This window comes from Brassica napus, chromosome C4, assembly GCF_020379485.1.
Source record: "Brassica napus cultivar Da-Ae chromosome C4, Da-Ae, whole genome shotgun sequence".
NCBI lineage: Eukaryota > Viridiplantae > Streptophyta > Magnoliopsida > Brassicales > Brassicaceae > Brassica > Brassica napus.
The window spans coordinates 32,822,337-32,842,260 of NC_063447.1; the positions used below are offsets into that span (position 1 = coordinate 32,822,337).

A 19,924-nucleotide genomic window follows, 5' to 3' on the forward strand; every position below is an offset into this window, starting at 1 on the left:
AATCGACGTTAAAGATTCAGGTATGCACTGATTTTAACTTAGCAGCGTTGATTGAGTTTGAGAGCTATGACTGGAAGTGTAAGGAGCAGATGATCATTCTCGTTGATCACAGTCCAAGAGTATGGGAACCTGGTGGAGTAGTTACTGAACATGATCAGTGGAAAGAGGTAGAGAAAGGTTACGCTTACGGTAGATTGACGAGCTTAGTGCAAGAGATGGTCTTTGAAGTCAAAGTCATGTATATGATTGTGAAGAACAAGACTGTGATTGTTACTGATTCACACGCTCTGGTACTTGCGCAGAAATGGTTGCTTCATCTCTTACATATCCAGGAATGTAGAGGTTTTTCTCTGTTAACTGCTATGCATTTATCCCAAGAAGAAGAAGAGTTTCATTATTCTAGAGGGATGGAACATGACTCATCAAGTTGTGTTACAAGACAAGACAGAAGTTGTGTGATATTGTTAATGAACTCTAGTGTAAGTGTTTTTGAGCAAACGAGACAGTCTGGTTTCTGAGAAGAAGATGACAGAGATCTCCACGGAAGTTTGTTATGACTCACGTTACGGCTCTTACTCTAATATTGGGGTATCAGCTGCTACATTCCAGGGTGAGCTCAATTCAGTTTGCAGACTTTTGCTTGGTGTTTTCTTAACACAACAAAGAAGGGACTGTGGCTTCTTCGGAGTCCTTAGGCAGTGGAAATGGTACCCTCCAGAACAGTTTTACAAGGCTCTGAGTAACAGGTCTGTACTGTTGTGGACATGGCTGAAAACAGCGAAGTTCTTTCCATGGTTGGTCGTTGATATAGCGAAGAAGAAATTAAAAGACACCTGCAACGTTTTCTGCAAAGCTCTTGTTCAGTGGATAGAGCATCCTCCAGACCAAGCTACATGGAGGTTTCATATATTTTCTGTCCAATGGATGAAGCATAAAGCTTACAAGAGCTGTGAAGGTGACACTCCCTGAGGGTAAGTCGTGGATGAAAGAGCTGGTAGTGGGAATTAACGAATACGTTGATCCTATTTATCACTTGACGGGAATTCTGTCAGAATATTCAGATGTGTACAGTTTTGGAATCCTTATGTTGATTCTTCTGATGGGAAAACCATCACTTCTGGATGATTCAGATGGGCACTTGGTTTTTGATACTAATATTCTCGTACATGTGAAGGATCTGCAGCAGAGAGGAGAACCTGTTGAATTCGGGGGTGATTCGAACTGACATGAGGCCTGGTCAGATTCTCGACCTGGCACTCGGATGCTGCGAGGAGAGGACTGAGGACAGGCCTAAGATGATCTTGGTTGCAAAAGAGATTAAGCTTAGCAAGCATCACTAGATTGTTAAAAAGTTCAAATTCTGAGGATGTTCAGACAGGAAGTTTGAGATTATGCTCATACTTTAGTTGTGTATTGTGTATTGCTGTCTCATTTCTTACCTTTAATACTATGTAACATTTGATTCTTGAGTAAAACTTTCATCTTGATTAAGAAAGAGCTTTTAGGGTACATAAATTTATCTTTGGGTTCTGAAAGCAGGCAGAACATGTGAGATGTTTCTCATTTTCAGAAAAGCTTGATGTTGAACTACTTAACAAGTGATGATCTTAGCACTGATTAGATCAGAAAGCAGGAAGCAGAGTTTTGAAAACTTGCTTAAAAATGATTCTTGTTGATATTGTTTATCAAGGATTACGCTATAAATCTGAAACCACATGAAATTTTGGTGTTGATCATTCAGACTCCATATGCAAAAGGGTGAACTTCAAACTTGTTAACTGAAAGATATGGACCTACTTAGGCCTCGTATAATATTTTCATGAGGAGGCAACTTTGATTGCCATTAACATTTTAAGACTGCAAAAGCATTTCCTTTACTGATCTCCGAGGAAACAGAGGGTCGTTGGACAACGGTAGCACACTTCTCAATGGCTCATTGCTTGATGCAATGGTATAACAAATCCTCCCCGAAGCTTTTCTTCTGATCATGATCAAGATGTTTCCTGAGGAGATGAATATGGAAATGTTGGGCCCGCTTTGATACCATGTAAACTCAGAGAGAAACTGTATTTAGTAAACTGTGTGTGGATCTCATTGATCACGTTGGATACATATACTCGACCTTCGTATCTTTACAAGGAGATTCTACTTTATCTACATCTACCGTGCATCTTTATCTTCTAATACATTGTACTTATCTCAACAACCTTAACAACCCGAGTCTCGGTTTGGTTTAGTAGACCTTACTAAACCATACCACTCTTAACACCTTTCACCTGGTCAAAGATACATACGATTAGGTTCAGGAGACAAGTACTAGAGGGAAAGAAAGCTTTGTCTTCTAGCGAGAAAAACCAACAAACTGATTTCAAACTTTTTCCCAGTCCCTTGGTTGAATATTCCAACCACTGACTTACATTTTTGGGTCCACATTTGCTGATAGTTCAATCCGTGTCAGGCAGAACTAATTAATTAAAAAATGTTTTACTGGTAATATGCAAAAGGAAAAATATATTGTGTCAATATTGGTGCACATAAAGCATTTCAGTGCAGGCTATCTCGACTGTCAACACTGTGATCATTTGTTTATTTGCATAATTTTATATTTTTATTTAGTACAATACGTCAAATCAATGTACTTGTTGACGTAGTTGACTATTTGCACAATCGCTACGTAAGAGCAGGATTAACCCTGAGCCCCATTAAAAATATCTTAACTAATATTTAATAGTAATTGTGGGCTAACAGACTTAGTTAAAAGACGGCCCAATTAAATGTGGTACAATGCTAGTCTCTTAATTTAGGGTTCTTAAAAATTAAAAATTAATATATATAAAAAAAAATTATTTCTTAAATAAAACATGAATATAACATTTTAAACATTGATTTGAAAATAAAAACATGAAACAAAGATGAAACAAAGATGAAAAAACATGAAACATGAAACGAGAATAATTTGAAAGAACCATCGTAGTTCAGTTGTTGTCTTCATCACGTCCAAATTTACGCCATATATGTTCGACCAAATCATTTTTCAGCTGTTGATGCATTTGTCTATCACGAATTCTAGTGCGAACACCCATCATATTGGCGATGTTTGTAGGGACTGTATAATATGTGGAATCGACATGTGAACTTCCGTTGTCTTCTGCTTCTTGGAACTCTGAAATGTCAAATTGAGTGTATCCATCTCGTTCGTCTTCTGCTATCATATTATGGAGTATGATACAAGCTTTCATAATCTTTTCAATTTTGACTTTATCCAAAAAAAGTGCTGGATTTCTAACAATGGTAAAGCGAGCTTGCAGGACTCCAAAAGCACGCTCGACATCTTTTCGGACAGCTTCTTGTTGTTGAGCAAATAAAACTGCTTTCAGACCTTGTGGTAATGAAATTGATTGGATAAAAGTTGCACATTTCGGATAAATACCATCAGTGAGATAGTAAGCCAAATAATACTCTCTTCCATTGACAGAGTAAGTAACTTGTGGAGCTTGACCATTTATTATGTCATCAAAAACAGGTGAACGATCAAGAACATTGATATCATTTAAGGTACCTGGTGGTCCAAAAAACGCATGCCATATCCAGAGATCATACGAAGCAACCGCCTCCAAAACGATTGTTGGTTTACCCGAACCCCGAGAATATTGCCCTTTCCAAGCGGTGGGACAATTCTTCCACTCCTAATGCATACAATCGATGCTTCCTATCATCCCGGGAAATCCACGATACTCACCAATATCAAGTAGACGTTGAAGATCAGCAGGTGTAGGTCTTCTCAGGTACTCTTCGCCGAATAAAGAAATTATTCCGTCAACAAAATTCTCCAAACATGACCGAGTAGTAGTTTCACCGAGTCGGAGGTATTCGTCGACCGCATCAGCCGCACTACCATATCCCAAGACACGAATGGCTGCTGTACACTTTTGAAGTGGAGAGAGACTACGCCTGCCGAGACCATCTCTCTTTTGTTGAAAGAATTCAACTTCATTGGACAGTCGAGTAACAATGTGCATGAACAATGTCTTGTTCATTCGAAAGCGTCGTCTGAATAGATTTGGAGGATACGTTGGAGTTTCGCTGAAATAATCATTCCATAAACGTATATCGCATTCTTCACGATTTCTTTCGATATAAATTCTTTTTTTTCTTTTTTTCCCCTGTTCTTCTTGATCACCAAAATCGATGGAACATTTCTCGAACGCTTGCTCAAAATGTTGATCTAATTGTTGATCAAAATATTGATCAAAAGTATCATTATTTGATCCATCAAATGTGTTATGAGAAGAAGATGCCATTTTGTAAATTTATCTTGTTTGTTGACGAAGGGGAGAATGAGTTTGAATGATTTCTAGTTTGGTGAGAAGGAGTGAATGAGTTTGACAAATTTTGTAAACGATGAGAAGGAGAGAATGAGTTGGTTTGATCTTTGTATGGTAAGAATGAGAAATTATGAAACGGTTTGATCTTTGTATGGTGAGAATGAGAGATAATGCGTTGTTTTGAGAATGAGAGAATGAGATATGAGTTTGTTACACAACTACAACATAACTTTATATAGATATCAGATAATTTGGCACAACTACAATCCGTGACACAAGTACTACAACAAAACAAGAAAAAAAGTCCATGACACAAGACTCCAAGACTACATGAACACAAGACTCCAAAAGTACATGACGACAACAAGACCACAAGAAACAGAGAATCCGTGATACTTCCACTCCCAACGCTCCACTTGACCTGAAAGTAAAGACAGCTAACAAGTCAAACTTTAACATTATACCAAGAATTTATACCATTTCTTAAGAAACAGAAAGTTAAACTAATCATCATTTAAGCATTTCTACCAAGAACAATAAACACAGAGTTAACAAGCCCAAGAAACAGAGAACTTACACTTACCTAATTGAACATTAAATCACTGATGAGTTTCTTTTTGAGGGTTTCTTCATACTCGGCTAGAGGTTCTTTTCTTGCAACAAGAGAGTCAAGTAGACTCAGCTTGTGCAACCTTTCCTTCTGTGCGAAATCCTTCTGTTTAATGTCCCATATATTGTGAAACTCATTAAGCGAACGCTCCTTTTCCACACTCTTCTTCCCACTGGCCTTTGCTGCCTTTACACCCGCGGGACGTTTGGTTTCAGTTGATTGAAGGCTGGGTGAATCTTCATTGTCTTCACACTTTCTTTTCTTACCATCGTTTTTAGCAGTAGAAACTTCACACCACTTTTGATCGTTACTCAATTCCTTCCAAGCGTGCTCTAAAGTGAATTTCTTCATATGGTTAATATAGAATATTTCATGAGCCCTTTTGAGGACATCATTCTCATTGCAACCACTACTTTTCTCCCTTGTTGCCGCCTCGTACGATCCACAGAACTTGCAGACCAAGTCGTTGATCCTGTGCCAACGTTGCTTACAGTGAGAAGCCTCTATTTTTTCGCAGCCAGCAAGCTTGGGACTTGCTGCAAAGTAGGCTGCAATTCTCTTCCAGAATGCGCCTGATCTTTGCTCGTTTCCAACCACTGGATCTTTGCTCGTGTTTAGCCAAGAGCTTATCAGCACAACATCATCTGTGCGAGTCCACTTCCTTCGTTCCCGACGCTCACCAACATCATCCACGCCTTGAGAAGGAAGTTGAGATGAAGATAGATCGACATTATCTTCATAGTTACCAAAGGAGATATTTTGTTGGCTATAAAGTAGCCCAACAAAGTTTGATGTTTGCGTAAATGGATTGGAATCCATCTCCAAAACATGCGCAAGTAAGAGATAGGAGAAGGAAAGAGTGAGGAAGTGAGACGAGAAGGAAAGAGTGAGGAAGTGAGAGAAGCAGAACAAGGTTAGAAATGAATTCAAGAAAGAGGAGGAGAAAATGACTTTAACCTTAGCACCGAGTTGACATCTAGCTACCACATTCATCACTACACCATTGATTCCTATCTAACTACAACCTAACGATAAGTATGACATTAATTACTCTCGATTCTATTAACAGCAGAAGCTAAAACATTATAATTAAGACAAGAGCAAAGAGTAACAATAACACAGAACAAAGACAGAAGTATCAATGCACAACCAAACCGAGGTGACATCTATCTACCACATTCAACACTATACCATTGATTTATACCTAACCACAACCTAATTACCCTCGATTCTACCATAACATTAATAACAATTCAAAGCAGAAACTAAATCGATTCTAGACAGAACAAGGACAGAACGCTAACCTGAATAAAATCCTTCTCCTTTGTTCGATGAACTTGGTTACTTCTCTTGATCATTCGAGTTTCAGACACAAATCAAAAGCATTTTGATCCATCCATCTGACAAACAAAGACACAGAAAAATTAGTCAACAGCCACAAACAAACTTGAAGAAACAAACTTGCAAAACAAATAAATCGAACTTGATCCATCTATCTCTGGCAACAAAGAAAGGAAAAAAAATTTAATCAAGAGACAGAATCGCACACTACAAAAAAATCTACACACAGAATCGAGCACCACAACCAAATCAATTTTCTAAAACTTGAAGAACATGAATCAGAGCTTTACCTTTCCATTGGAGGAGAGCCACCGAGCTTGATGTCCCTCACCGTCGCAGAGAACCACCAAGAGACATAATCAAACGGACAAACCAATCAAAAGACATGCAACTTGATCAGAATAACAACAAGCAGAATCTAAAGACATGCAAAATTGAACACAAAAACAATTGATTTACCGTTTGATTCGAGGAGAGCCGCCGAGAGGGAGGTCCGTCGCCGTCCAGGAGAGCCACCGAGAGAGATGTCGCTGTCGAGAGCCACCGACTGAGAGATACAGAGAAATCAGAGAGACACCGAGAGAGAGGAGAAGTCGCCGTCGAGAGAGAGAATCCAGAGAAACGAGAGAGACCGACGGTTAGGTCTCCGACGAGAGCTACCCAGAGAGAGGGAGAAGCCAGAGAGCCGCCGATGTGTAGAGACTTCGCCGTCGAGAGAGAGAAACCAGAGAAAGAGAGAATAGAGGAGACACAGAGAGAAAGAGACAACACCGTTTCAAACACCCTCTACCCACTCTGGCTAGGACACCTGTCTCCAAGTCACCGTTCCTTCCAAGTCCTAATTAGGAGGCGTCCCTAACGTAAATCACTTTTTCCTTTTTATTTTTAATGTTAATTAACCTAGAGACATCATTAAGGCACCCGGTTAATCCTACTCAAGTCGCAAACACTACAACTTGACCGGTTGACCCCGACGACGCTTAGGAGGAAAATAAATAAAAAAAATAAAAAAATAAAAAGAAATGGTATTGAAAGTTGATTAGTCTAACATACTTTGAGATCCACTCATTGCCATATTAACTGATCACTGGATCTCGATCCGCACAACCGCACGGTTTTTTTTTCAATTATTTTTATATAAATATTTTAGTTTTCAATTCTAAATTGGTATATATTATAATACATATGTGTCTATCAATTTTTAAAACACAATAAGTTTACGGTATATTTTTTCATTGAATAGATTGTTTCAAACTTTTACATGTATTCGTATCTTCTTCTATATATATATTTTCGGATTATTATTTCATTATAAAAATCGTAACTATATATATAAAGATTAGTAAAATATTTTTTTATTGTCATATTCAAAAATATTGTAACATTTCACAAATTTAGAAAGTTTTTTAAAAATTAAACATTTAGTTTTTGTTTAATTTTTAAAATAAACTATATAGTTTAAAATTTGTTTTCATTGGTTTAAGGTAGTATAGATTAATCATTGTTAGATAATATGATTTTTGTTATTTAAAAAAAATCTTTATAATTTTAAAAGTTAACATCGACAAATATTTAAATAATTAACATATGGAGGTATAGTATTACAACATTAAATTATATCTATTTAATTTATACTATCTATAAATCCAATGAATCATCTATTGTTTAAATCCAATGATTGATAGCCCAATAAAAATTTATGGTAGGTCCAAAATTTAAATGATAAGATTATAGATTAAATGTAAGATGACTTTCTATCAATAGGTCCATTAGGTCTATTTTTTAAAATATCACACATGAATCAAGGTTGTGACTTCTTATATAAGATATACTAGGTGATAACCCGCGTCCTGCGCGGAATTATGGATTAAGGAGATTATAACTTTAAAACTACACTTCTTAATTTATCGGTGTAATTTAAATATATTTGAATTAAAAAAACTGTGAAAGTAAGCAAAGACTTATATAAATTTATTATGAGTTTAAGATAAAACAAAACATAAGCAATAGAATTATTGTCTTCATAATATAAATTATGAATATAAAATAAGAAAAACATAGACAATAAAACAATAAAATACTAAAAAAACAAATTATAAAAAAGAAATTAAATTCATAATTTTGAGAAGGAGACAGTGGTGAGGACTTTGTTTTGAGAAAGAGATGACCTAGTATTTATATATGCAATGCGCTAGTCTAGGGTATGTTTGCATAACTAATCGTCCTCGTAATTTTTGAAATTCAAATTAATATTAAATTTTGAGAACTTACCTTATTCCATGCTCGTCGAATCACATGGAATATTAAAGGAAACAAAGAGTTAATATGGTCAACTAAATTAAATTTTAAATCAATCAATTTTGATCAAAAATACATATTTTTATATCTTTTATTTTAGGAAAGCTTGTATATATATTGCTACCACTTTAAAAATATGAAATAGGACGGTATTGAGCCTATATGGCAATTCTGCGAATTTGATTCCTAGATTGGAGTTCTATAACCAGAATGAATTATATTCAAAGACGTATATTGTGGCTAATATTAATGGCATGATTATGCTGTTATGATAGTAATTATTGTGATGAGTGATTGTCAAAGTAAATATATGCCTATGGCTGGCGGATGTTTTGCAGTTTCCTGTTCGGACTATATTTATATTAATGAGTTATTGTCAATCAATATTTATGCCAATTACTGGCATCTTTTTTTTAATATATATTTATTAATATATTCATCCGTTAGATCTCGTTTTGATATACATGTATCATGCGTGAGTATATCTTATGTGATTATATGATATAATATATAGTAACCGGTTTTGATATAGTGTAATAAAAAGTATTCACGAAAGTAACATTAAAAATAAATGTTCTTTACGTATTCTTAGAAAACGTTCTTGTTCGAACCGGTTTTAAATAACATCTTCGTTTAGATCGCTAATTACCAATTAGTATGATTAAAACATTATGTTAAGCTCTACTATTTATATCAACACAGATCGTAGGTTTTTACTCTCCACGCCAAATTCAATCGAAGAAACCAATATTAATGCTCCTCCTTTAATACCATATATACCACTTACCTAATTTTGTTATTGCGTGATGCGTTTTCGTGAAATAGGTATTATAAGATCCGTGATGGTCACGCCAAAAATATATCAGAAATATTCCCCTATCGATTAAGGTAAGTATTTCGATTCTTTGAATTTTGTTTCCTTTTATACGTTAACAATATTATTGTGTTTCCTTAATATTTTGACCAATTAAGCGTAGGTTATAATTTGGAATATCGAGTTTGCATCGAGTATATTGAAATTCAATTGTGTTTCCTTTTTATTTTGACCAATTAACCAAAATATATCTGATATCCGTAACGTATAATTTTTTTTTCAACGTTGACAAAAATGTTGCCTTTTACAAAAGAGTTAATATTGCATTATAATTAACATTGACAAAAATGTTCATAAAACGTTCGATTATAATACTTGTTCCTAAAATAAGCATAAAATTGTTCATAAAATTATTCCCGTTTCTTTAGTTGCATTATAAAGAAATTTGATATTAGTTTATAAATGTTCATAAAATGTTGCATAAAAATGTTCATAAAATGTTGACTCGGTTTCAAAAAGGTTCATAAAACGTTGCATTATAATACGATTTGATATTAGTTTAAAAATGTTCATAAAATGTTGCATTATAATTAATGTAAACAAAAATATTCATAAAACGATTTGATAGATGTCGAACTTATTTTGTTGCCTTTTACAAAAAATTTAATATTCTGCCTGTCATAAATTCCCTTTTTTTTTCAAATTGGATTGTAATCATATAGTATAATGTATATGACCAATGGCATTTGGTTGTAATTATTCTAGTTCACAAGGGTTTTTTTTATAAAGTTAGTGAGAGTGCATGAAGTGATGACACATAGGAAATGACACTCATGTAATAAACACATGAGGCCAAGGTTTATTTATATGAATGTTCCTCCTTTAATAAGAAAGGGATAAGATTGTTCTTTAAAGATCGTCCCTCTCCTTGACTGTATCGGTAGAGATTGCAATCTGAGGCATCTTCCGCCATGAAATGCTGGAGAATAAAGGAGAAGGAGGAGTCAGAGAAGGAGGCAGGGAGAAAGTGTTTCCTCAAAAATGGAAGCATGTTTCTTGATCAACTCATAGCCGACTGTAACAGCATGTCAAACCCTATACGAATGTTCTCTTCCGATCAAATCTCCAAGGCCACCAATCACTTTGATTGTTGAGATAAGCTTGAAGATCAAGGAAACTTGGGGAGCAAGTAAAAGACCTAATCCTATTAAGATTGAGATTCATAATATATTTAGGAGTCATCTAGATATGTTTTCTAAATAGGATTAGGAAAATATAATCTCTATATAAAGGATATGTCAAAGTGTGACATAACTTGTGGATTAGAGATTGAGAGTTTGAGAGCTTAAGTTTTTGAGTTAGTTTTCTTAAGCATTAATAAAGAAGAGTTAGTTCTTTATATTGAGATACTTTCAATCTTTGATTCTAGATTTGGTATCAGAGCTTAGGGAAAGATGAGTGGTGAGATCGTTGCTACAGATACAAAACCGAAGGAAGGAGGTGGAACCTCGATCAAGTGCCCTATGCTTACACAAACGAATTATACGGTTTGGGAAATAAGAATGAAGATCGCTTTGAAGGTTCACAAGGTTCGGGAAGCTGTCGAAGAAGAAACCCTCGAAGGAGACAAAAACAACATGGCCATAGCTCTTCTGTTCCAGTCTATACCGGAGTCGCTGATTCTACAAGTAGGTGAACTCAACACGGCCAAGAAGGTTTGGGAGGCCATAAAAACTCGACATGTTGGGGGCAGAGAGAGTCAAGGAGGCAAGGTTGCAGACATTAATGTCCGAATTCGAAAGATTAAAGATGAAAGACACAGAGAAGATCGATGACTTTAGCGGGAAGTTATCCAAGATTGCATCAAAATCTGCAGCCTTAGGAGTGAATATAGAAGAACCTAAACTAGTCAAGAAATTCTTGACTAGTCTTCCAAGGAGAAAGTATATACACATCGTTGCTTCGCTTGAACAAGTATTAAACCTCAATGACACAAGTTTTGAAGACATTATTGGCCGGTTAAAAGCCTATGTAGAGCGTGTTGGCGAAGAAGAGGAACAACAAGAAGAGCAAAACAAGTTGATGTATGCAAACTATGAATCTAACCAAGACTATAACAAGAACTATCGAGGCAGAGGACGAGGAGGCCGGTCATATTACAGAGGACGTGGAAGAGGACGGTATAATGGAGAGAGAGATACTTCGAGAATCATGTGCTACCGTTGTGATAAGCTAGGTCATTACGCCACAGACTGTCCTGGCCGCCTTCTCAAGCTCCAAGAAGCCTAAGAGAATGATAACAGTGACACACAAGATGCTGATGAGTTGATGATGCACAAAGTTGTATATCTAAATGAGAAGAACTGCATACCCGAGAAGTACGAGACAAACACCGATACTGCCGACATATGGTACCTAGATAACGGAACCAGTAACCACATTACGGGAGATCAACGATATTTTTCTTCTCTGGATGATGGAGTGACAGGAAAGGTGAGGTTCGGGGATGATTAAGAGATCGATATGAAGGGAAAAGGTACCATCTCATTCACCAATCTTAATGGAGAAGCAAGAAAGATGAATGATGTGTATTTCATACCCAATCTACGAAGCAATATTATCAGCCTCGGTCAGGCAACAGAGTCAGGTTGTGATATAAGGTTGAAGGATGATTATCTGACGATGCGTGATCAGCAAGGAAATATCCTTGTGACTGCTAAAAGATCAAAGAATCGACTTTATAAGGTGCATATGGGAATCAGAGATACAACAAAACTTCACTTAAGTAAGATAAGCGAATAAAATAGGTGGCACTATAGACTTGGACACATAAACACGGCTACAATGAAGTTGATGATACAAAAGGAACTAGTTCTTGGAGTCCCTAACGTTGCCGTCTCAAAGGAGCTGTGCTCATCATGCCTGCTTGGAAAACAAGCAAGAAAGATTTTCCCTCTAGCAACGATGTATAGAGCAACTAAACCACTCGAACTAGTGCACGGAGTACTTCGGGAGGAAAATGGTACATATTTTTTGTGATTGATGATCACACACGTTACATGTGGTTAATCCTGCTTAAAGAGAAAGGTGAAGCTTTCGAGAAATTCAAAAGGCCAAAGGAGTTGATAGAGCAAGAAGTCGGAGAATCCATAATCACTTTCAGAACAGATCGTGGTGGAGAATTCACCTCTCGAGAGTTCAATATGTACTGTGAGGACAAAGGAATAAGAAGACATCTCACGGCACCATACACTCCTCAACAGAACGGGGTGGTAGAGAGAAGAAACAGATTGATAATGGAGATGGCGAGGAGCATCTTGAAGCATATGCACATGCCAAACTACCCCTGGGGAGAATCGGTGAGACACGCAACGTACTTGATCAACCGGATAGCAACAAGATCGCTTAAGGATCAAACTCCTTATGAAGTTCTGAGAGGTCGAAAGCCAAACCTAAATCATCTTCGAGTTTTCGGGTGTATAGGCTACACAAAGGTTGGTAAAGTCCATCTAAAGAAGCTAGATGACAGATCACGTGTGCTTGTCCATCTTGGTATCAGAGCGGTTGACGAGAAATCTGCAAGAAGACCAAAATACCCTTCGAGTAGGAATGAGACCCATCGAATTAGGATTGGGAGGTGTGTGTGGCAGATATCAAGGCCAGGGTCTAAGGCTTATAGGCTATATGACCCTGATACGAGAAGAATTGTGGTGTCTCGTGATGTTATCTTTGATGAAACCAAATGATGGAACTGGAAGAAGATCGACAGTGAAGCAAAAAATTACAATGACTTTGAGGTTATACTCGGAGAGTTTGGCAATCATGGGATATCTAAAGCAGGTGAAGCCATCAACAACAACCAACATGTGACAGAGCATCATAGAGGTGAAGATGATGTCACAGAAGGAGATGAGAATGTACCAGACACTCTAGAGACAAGTGTTACTCAAGATGAAAGTGAAGAAAATGAGAGTGATCATGAGGAAAGGCATTGAGAAGGAGTGAACGAGCAACAACAATGCCAAAGTACCTTGATGATTACGTCTTGATCGCAGATGGGAAGGAGAGATGATGTTGTTGTGTTTGAATGATGAACCTGGAAACTTTGTGGAAGCAAGCGAGCTTAAGGAGTGGATAGATGCGTGCTTAGATGAGTTAACTTCAATTGAGAAGAATGAAGTGTGGACTCTAGTTGATCTACCAGCTGGTGCAAAGCCAATTAGCCTCAGATGGATCTTTACGATCAAGCGAAACTCAGATGGGTAAAGTACAAAGCACGTCTTGTGGCAAAGGGCTACGTACAGCAATACAGAGTTGATTTCGACGAAGTTTTTGCACCCGTAGCTCGACTTGAAACCATCAGACTACTTGTTAGTATTGCAGTAACCTATGGATGGGAAGTTTATCACCTAGATGTCAAAACAGCATTCTTGCACGGAGAGCTTAATGAGGTCGTTTACGTTAATCAGCCGGAAGGCTTTGAGGTGAAAGGAAGCGAGATGAAGGTTTATAAACTTCATAAAGCACTGTATGGTTTGAAACAGGCTCCAAGGGCGTGAAACCACAAATTGAACCAGATTCTACTTGAGCTTGGGTTTAGGAAGTGCAGAAAGGAGGCCTCGGTGTATAGAAAGACGGTCAATTCAAGTATACTCGTGGTAGCTGTTTATGTCGATGATCTATTTGTTACCGGAGCTAATGAGAAGATCATTGATGTTTTTAAAAGAGAGATGGCCTCTAAGTTTGACATGAGTGATCTCGGTAAGCTGAGCTACTATCTAGGAATCGAAGTAAGTCAAGAAGAAGGATGCATAACTCTAAACCAAAGACGATATGCGCTGAAGATCCTAGAAGAAAGTGGTATGAAGAACTGTAACTTGTCTCACACGCCAATGGAGAGTGGACTCAAGCTGGCCAAGTCGATTGATGAAGCTGATGTTGATGATACGAGGTATCGAAGAAACGTTGGATGCCTGAGGTATCTCTTGCACACTAGACCAGATCTCTCTTTCACTGTTGGAGTCCTAAGTCGGTATATGCAATGTCCAAAGCAATCACATGAAGCAGCTATGAAACATTGTCTGAGATACTTGAAAGGGACGACATCACTTGGCCTTGTGTTCACAAGATCATCACCAAAGATTCCCAAGATCATAGGCTATAGTGATAGCAGCCACAACATCGATCCGGACGATGGAAGAAGCACCGCAGGTCATATATTCTACCTTGGAGATAGCTTGATCACATAGTGTTCTGCAAGCAGGATACAGTGGCCTTGTCGAGCTGCGAAGCTGAATTTATGGCTGGTACGGAGGCGGCCAAACAGGCTATATGGCTGCAAGAGCTATTAAGCGAGGTCATGGATCAAGCAGTCGAGAAGGCAGTGATCAGAATCGACAATCAGTCGGCTATATCCCTTACAAAAAATCCGGTGTTTCAGGGCAGAAGCAAACACATTCACTCAAGGTATCATTTCATTAGAGAGTGTGTTGAGCAAGGGAAAATCATTGTGGAGCATGTTTCCCGTGATCAACAAAAGGCGGACATTTTGACTAAAGCTCTTGGAAGAATCAAGTTCAAGGAGATGAAGGATTTGATTGGAATGCAATATTTGGAGAAGAATGATTTTAAGCTTAAGAGGGAGAATGTTGAGATAAGCTTGAAGATCAAGGAAACTTGAGGAGCAAGTAAAAGACCTAATCCTATTAAGATTGAGACTCATAATATATTTAGGAGTTATCTAGATATGTTTGTTAAATAGGATTAGGAAAATATAATCTATATATAAAGGATATGTCAAAGTGTGACATAACTTGTGGATTAGAGATTGAGAGTTTGAGAGCTTAAGTTTTTGAGTTAGTTTTCTTAAGCATTAATAAAGAAGAGTTAGTTCTTAATATTGAGATACTTTCAGTCTTTGATTCTAGATTGATCCCATGTGTTTTCTCCCTAATACTTCATATTCGTGGCCATCTGGTACAAGGGAGACACCGAAGGCAGATCTTACGTGATCAAGAAATTTACAAGGCCAGTGGGTGGAGAAGAAGAGCATGCATACAAGGACATTGTCTTGTCTGCTCGGGTAAGTAATAACAATGGTTTCCTCAAACTCATAGGATGTTGTCTCGAATTTCCTCATCCATTGATGGTATTTGAAGACGTAGAATATAAAGCTTTGAACATTCGAGGAAGTCTTGGTTCCGAGGACGTGCCGGTGTCGCCGTGGAATGTACTATTGAAGATTACAAAGGAGGTTGCGACTGCTATTACTTACCTTCACACTGCTTTCCCTAGAATCATTATACACAAAGACATCAAGGCAACTAATATTTTCTTGGATAAGAACTGGAAGGCTAAGCTCACTGATTTCTCCCTTGCTGTGACACTCCCTGCGGGTAAATCGTGGATTAAAGATAGGGTGAGTGGAACTCCTGGATACTTAGATAGTACTTATTCGTCTACGGGCAGCATAGTGACAGAATACGCAGATGTGTACAGCTTTGGAATCCTTATGTTGGTTCTTCTTATGGGAAGACGACCAGATATGGATGGACCAGAGTTTACTTATTATATTCTTGATTATGCGAGGGATCTGCAGGAGAGAGGAGAACTTATTGAATTCGGGGGCGGTTCGAAGGACATGAGGCCTGGTCAGAAGAAAATGTTTCTCGACCTGGCACTCAGATGCTGCGCGATGAGGAATGAAGACATGCCAAAGATGATCTTGGTTGCAAAAGAGATCTTGGTTACAAGTATCACTCTGAGGATACATCAAAACATTCCTCCATCATCAATCAATGTAGCAGAGAAATTTGCAGAGGTAGGAGGAGATATATCTCAAATGTCTAGGAATGCGACTGTGATACAAAGAAAATGATACACAAGCGACGAGGAGCTTGGTGAACTTGATTCTCTTCTTACATTTGTTATTGACAAAGTGTCTGTATCACTAAGTTCGGGACACAATGGGAAGGTGAAGCAGCAAGATGAGAAAGTAGGTGAAATGGTAGCGTATGTAAGATATGAGCTTCTTAGGGAAGTGTGGTCTATGTGACTGATATGAAGCCAGAACATGTTGAGATATTTTGGTGAAGCTCTTGTTACTTCTGAAGCAAACTATCTTTTTCATGTTATTATATGTAGCTCTAAGGATATTAATGAATATGCTCTTAGAGAAAAACTCTATTCAGCGTCTGAAGAGGCAATAAACTCTTTTAACAACAGTCTGATACAGAAACGCCAATAAGTAGAAAAAAGATAGAAAACCATTATATAAATGAATGGAACCAGCGTGAGTTTCCTGAGCAACCAAGTTCAACCGTTTCTGCTTTTAAATAATTTTGTGAAGTTTCCATGTTCTTCTAGGTTTGTGAAGTTTCTATGACCAACGGGAAAGAACCGACAGTTAATATGTAAAAGACTAGAGAGGCATTGGTAATAACTAATAAGATAGAAAAAGGATATATATGAGTCCCACATCGTAAGACAGAGAGTCATTAGTCATAAACTTCAGACTATAAAAAAAGAAGCCGAGTCTCTCTTCTAAAGCATACCTTTCTCGGCTTTTTGGCTAAGATCAAGTATATCTGTTCTTATCAGTTTAATATCTGATATCGGTCCACATGATATTAATTATATTTTTTAAAGGATAAAGCCCACAAAGATAGCTTGCTATTTGGGCTTTCACGAGTCGCCCATACGCTGCACTATTGCACGGGCCTGGCTCAACCCGCCAATATTCAAAGTCCAATTCTTAACCAGTTCCTCTTGCCATATGCTACTGTGTGGTAGTGAAACACACAGACACCCGTTTTACTTTGCAGAGTTCCCAATTGAATCGAAGAAAATGTCAGAAGGTTGTAGTTCTTCAGAAGACGGTGTGGAGCTAAGAAACCGCTATAGCTACCTCTTTTGCCGTCTTAATTCATCTTGCCAAACTTGGAGTGTCGTAATGTACACGTTCAGCATACTCGCAAAACTGAACCGGATATTCTCAAACTAAAGACATCATCCTTACAATTTGAGGAATTTCTTGTAACCACTCACCATTTATTGAAACAACTCTGTCATCAGATCTTTTCTAATGTATCATTTCTTTATGTTTTTTTCAAGCACACCTCTGTTTTTGTACATAAACACTCCAAGCGAAACAGGTGATTGCTGAAGTTTGTTGGTGGATTATGATTAGATGATTTGATTAGGAGCAAAAATTTTGATTTGTCAATGCAAAGCTCGATGAGATCTTCTAAGGAGACATTTTCATTCTCTTAAAACGATCTTAGCTGTTGATTTGCTTCAGAGTTTTTGTTGATATGCCTTGAATCTGGATGTTACATCTAGGCGATGGATGTTACTTCACATACATCATACCGACTCGGTTGCATCAAGAGCGTTGCATCAAGAGCGTTGCATCAAGTTATTATGGATGTTACATCTGATCGTGGGCTTAGGCCCATGAGTCCATAAAGTCTAGGGTCTTAGATACGGGATGCTACTATATGTATCCTGTATTCAAAGTAACCCTAAATTTGCACTTTGTAAGCTCAATATCGCCTCCAATAATAATATCTCTCTTTGCCCGTGGACATAGCCCTAGGAGTGAACCATGTTAAATATTTGTGTCGTAGTTACATCGTTTTTATTCATCTGTTTCCGCATCTGTTCCTTCTCACGTCCGTCACAACAAACTGGTATCAGAGCTCGGGCTTGGTGATCTGGTGAGAAGATGTCTAGAATAAACGCAAAGATCGACAAGTTTGATGGGAGAAATAGCTTCAGTCTTTGGCAGATTAAGACCATTGTCAGGAAAGAAATCTGAAGCAGCTGATTTGGAGGCTCTGGAAGAGAAAGTGTTCTCAACAATTTTGTTGTGTCTAACAGACAAGATTATCATCGAAGTGTCGGATGAGAAATCGGCTGCTAGTTTGTGGCAGAAGTTGGAGAGTTTGTACATGACAAAATCTCTGACGAATAAGCTACTTCTGAAGCAACACCTCTTCGTCTTGTGTATGCAAGAAGGTATTGAGCTTCGCGACCATTTTGACAAGCTAAATTCGATATTACTGGAGCTGCGTAACATCGATGTTAAAGTGGAGGATGAAGACGCGACACTAATCCTGTTGGTATCTCTGCCGAACTTCTTCGAGAACTTCGTGCAATCGTTCATTGTTGGCAAAGATACAGTGAAACTGGAAGAAGTTAGGTCAGCGCTTCACAGTCGGGAATTGCACCATAAGGCATCCAGCTCAGGGACATACAATCAAGCATCGGGGTTGTTTGTCAGTGGTGTGAAGGGGCATGGGAACAAAAGTACTTTGAAAGATAGGAAGTCGTTTCCAAGAGGTCCTAAAGCATCTGATATTTGCAAATATTGCAAAGAGAAGGGACATTGGAAGTCAGACTGTCCCAAGATGAAAGAGCAGCAGTTTGGGTCTGTTGCAGTAGCCGAGGATGAAACCAAGTCTGACGACGACATCGCTCTTATTGTGCATAGACACACACTCTTCTGATGTGTGGGTTCTTGATACGAGAGCATCCTACCATATGACACCGAGGTGAGAGTGGTATCAGAGTATACAGAGGTACTTGACATCAAGATTAAGATGGCAAACGACTTTGTCTGCAAAATTGTTGGGATCGGCTCAATCAAGCTCATGACACATGATGTTAGATTCTGCACATTGAACAAGGTTAGGCATGTTCCATCAATGACGAAGAATTTGATATCCGTGAGTCTTCTGGACAGGAAAGGGTTCAAATATTCGGGTGGCGATGGAGTTTTGAATGTCTACAAGGGTTCTGATGTGATTCCGGGGGGGTTTCATGAATGGTACTCTGTATTTACTGAAGGGTACAACGGTTACCGGTTCAGCAAATGTTGCTTCGCCAGAGATCCCAGAGGAAGATATGACTAAGATATGGCATATGAGGCATGGAAATATGGGTGAGCGTGGGATGCAACATCTGTCAAAGCAAGATATGTTTCATTCTGATATTGGTTTGGAACTCTGCTCGAAAGATTTTAAACAGTTTTGTAAGTATGCAACATCTGCCAAGCATCTTACAGACAGGGGAACACCATAGCGGGATGATGTTGCAAAATGGATAAACCAGATAATCCTAGAGAGAGCGATGTGCATGCTCTCGAGTGCTGGTTTGGAGAAGCGGCTTTGGGCTGAAGCAGTTAACACGACTTGCTACTTGATAAATTTTGGTCCCCACACAAGCATCGAGTGCTGGATACCTTCTGAGGTGTGGTCAGGTAGATCTACTGAATATTCACTTTTAAGAGTGTTTATGGGCTACAATGATGGAATCAAGGGATACATGGTATGGTCTCCATCAGAAAACCGAGTGGTTCTAAGCAGGAATGTTGTCTTTGATGAAACATCTATGGTTAGAAGCTCAAGGTCTAGTTCAGAAGCAGAAAAGGGTAGCACTGATAAACAGGTGGAGCTGCAAGATGATCTTGAAGTGATTGATGTGCATGAACTCACAGAAAATCAAGAGGAGCGTGTAGAAGATGTTCAGTTGGAG

The 19,924-nt window shown here is 38.1% G+C and overlaps 2 protein-coding genes and 1 pseudogene across 6 annotated transcripts; 2 read left to right on the plus strand and 1 right to left on the minus strand.

Annotated features, from left to right (window-relative positions):
* Positions 1-4,531: 4,531 nt before the first annotated feature.
* Positions 4,532-7,317, minus strand: LOC125585153 (glutathione S-transferase T3-like). Of its 5 annotated transcripts, none has more exons than XR_007322077.1 (4): positions 6,567-7,088; positions 6,240-6,335; positions 4,909-5,630; positions 4,532-4,746 (listed from the first exon to the last, which is right to left on the minus strand). XR_007322077.1 is itself a non-coding variant. In XM_048753736.1 (4 exons), the coding sequence occupies exons 2-3, from the start codon at positions 6,291-6,293 to the stop codon at positions 4,909-4,911; spliced, it is 900 nt and encodes a 299-aa protein (XP_048609693.1). In that variant the 5' UTR covers positions 6,294-6,335; positions 6,567-7,089; the 3' UTR covers positions 4,532-4,746. The 5 variants fall into 5 exon arrangements, 3 of the variants coding, with proteins under 3 accessions (XP_048609693.1, XP_048609691.1, XP_048609692.1); XM_048753736.1 differs by having other exon boundaries at positions 4,909-5,754; positions 6,567-7,089; XR_007322076.1 differs by lacking the exon at positions 4,909-5,630 and having other exon boundaries at positions 6,567-7,317.
* Positions 7,318-15,347: 8,030 nt separating this feature from the next.
* On the plus strand, positions 15,348-18,134 carry LOC106393335 (serine/threonine-protein kinase ZRK1-like; the record flags this gene model as incomplete). The annotated part of the gene is made up of 1 exon (XM_048755785.1): positions 15,348-18,134. A coding segment is annotated over one exon (918 nt), but the record flags the coding sequence as incomplete, so codon positions are not given.
* Positions 16,938-17,121, plus strand: LOC125586496 (annotated as a pseudogene).
* Positions 18,135-19,924: the final 1,790 nt, after the last annotated feature.

Excerpts from the sequence above, each read along its gene's own strand:
- LOC125585153 (XM_048753734.1), bottom strand. The coding sequence starts at position 5,928 with ATGAATGTGGTAGCTAGATGTCAACTCGGTGCTAAGGTTAAAGTCATT.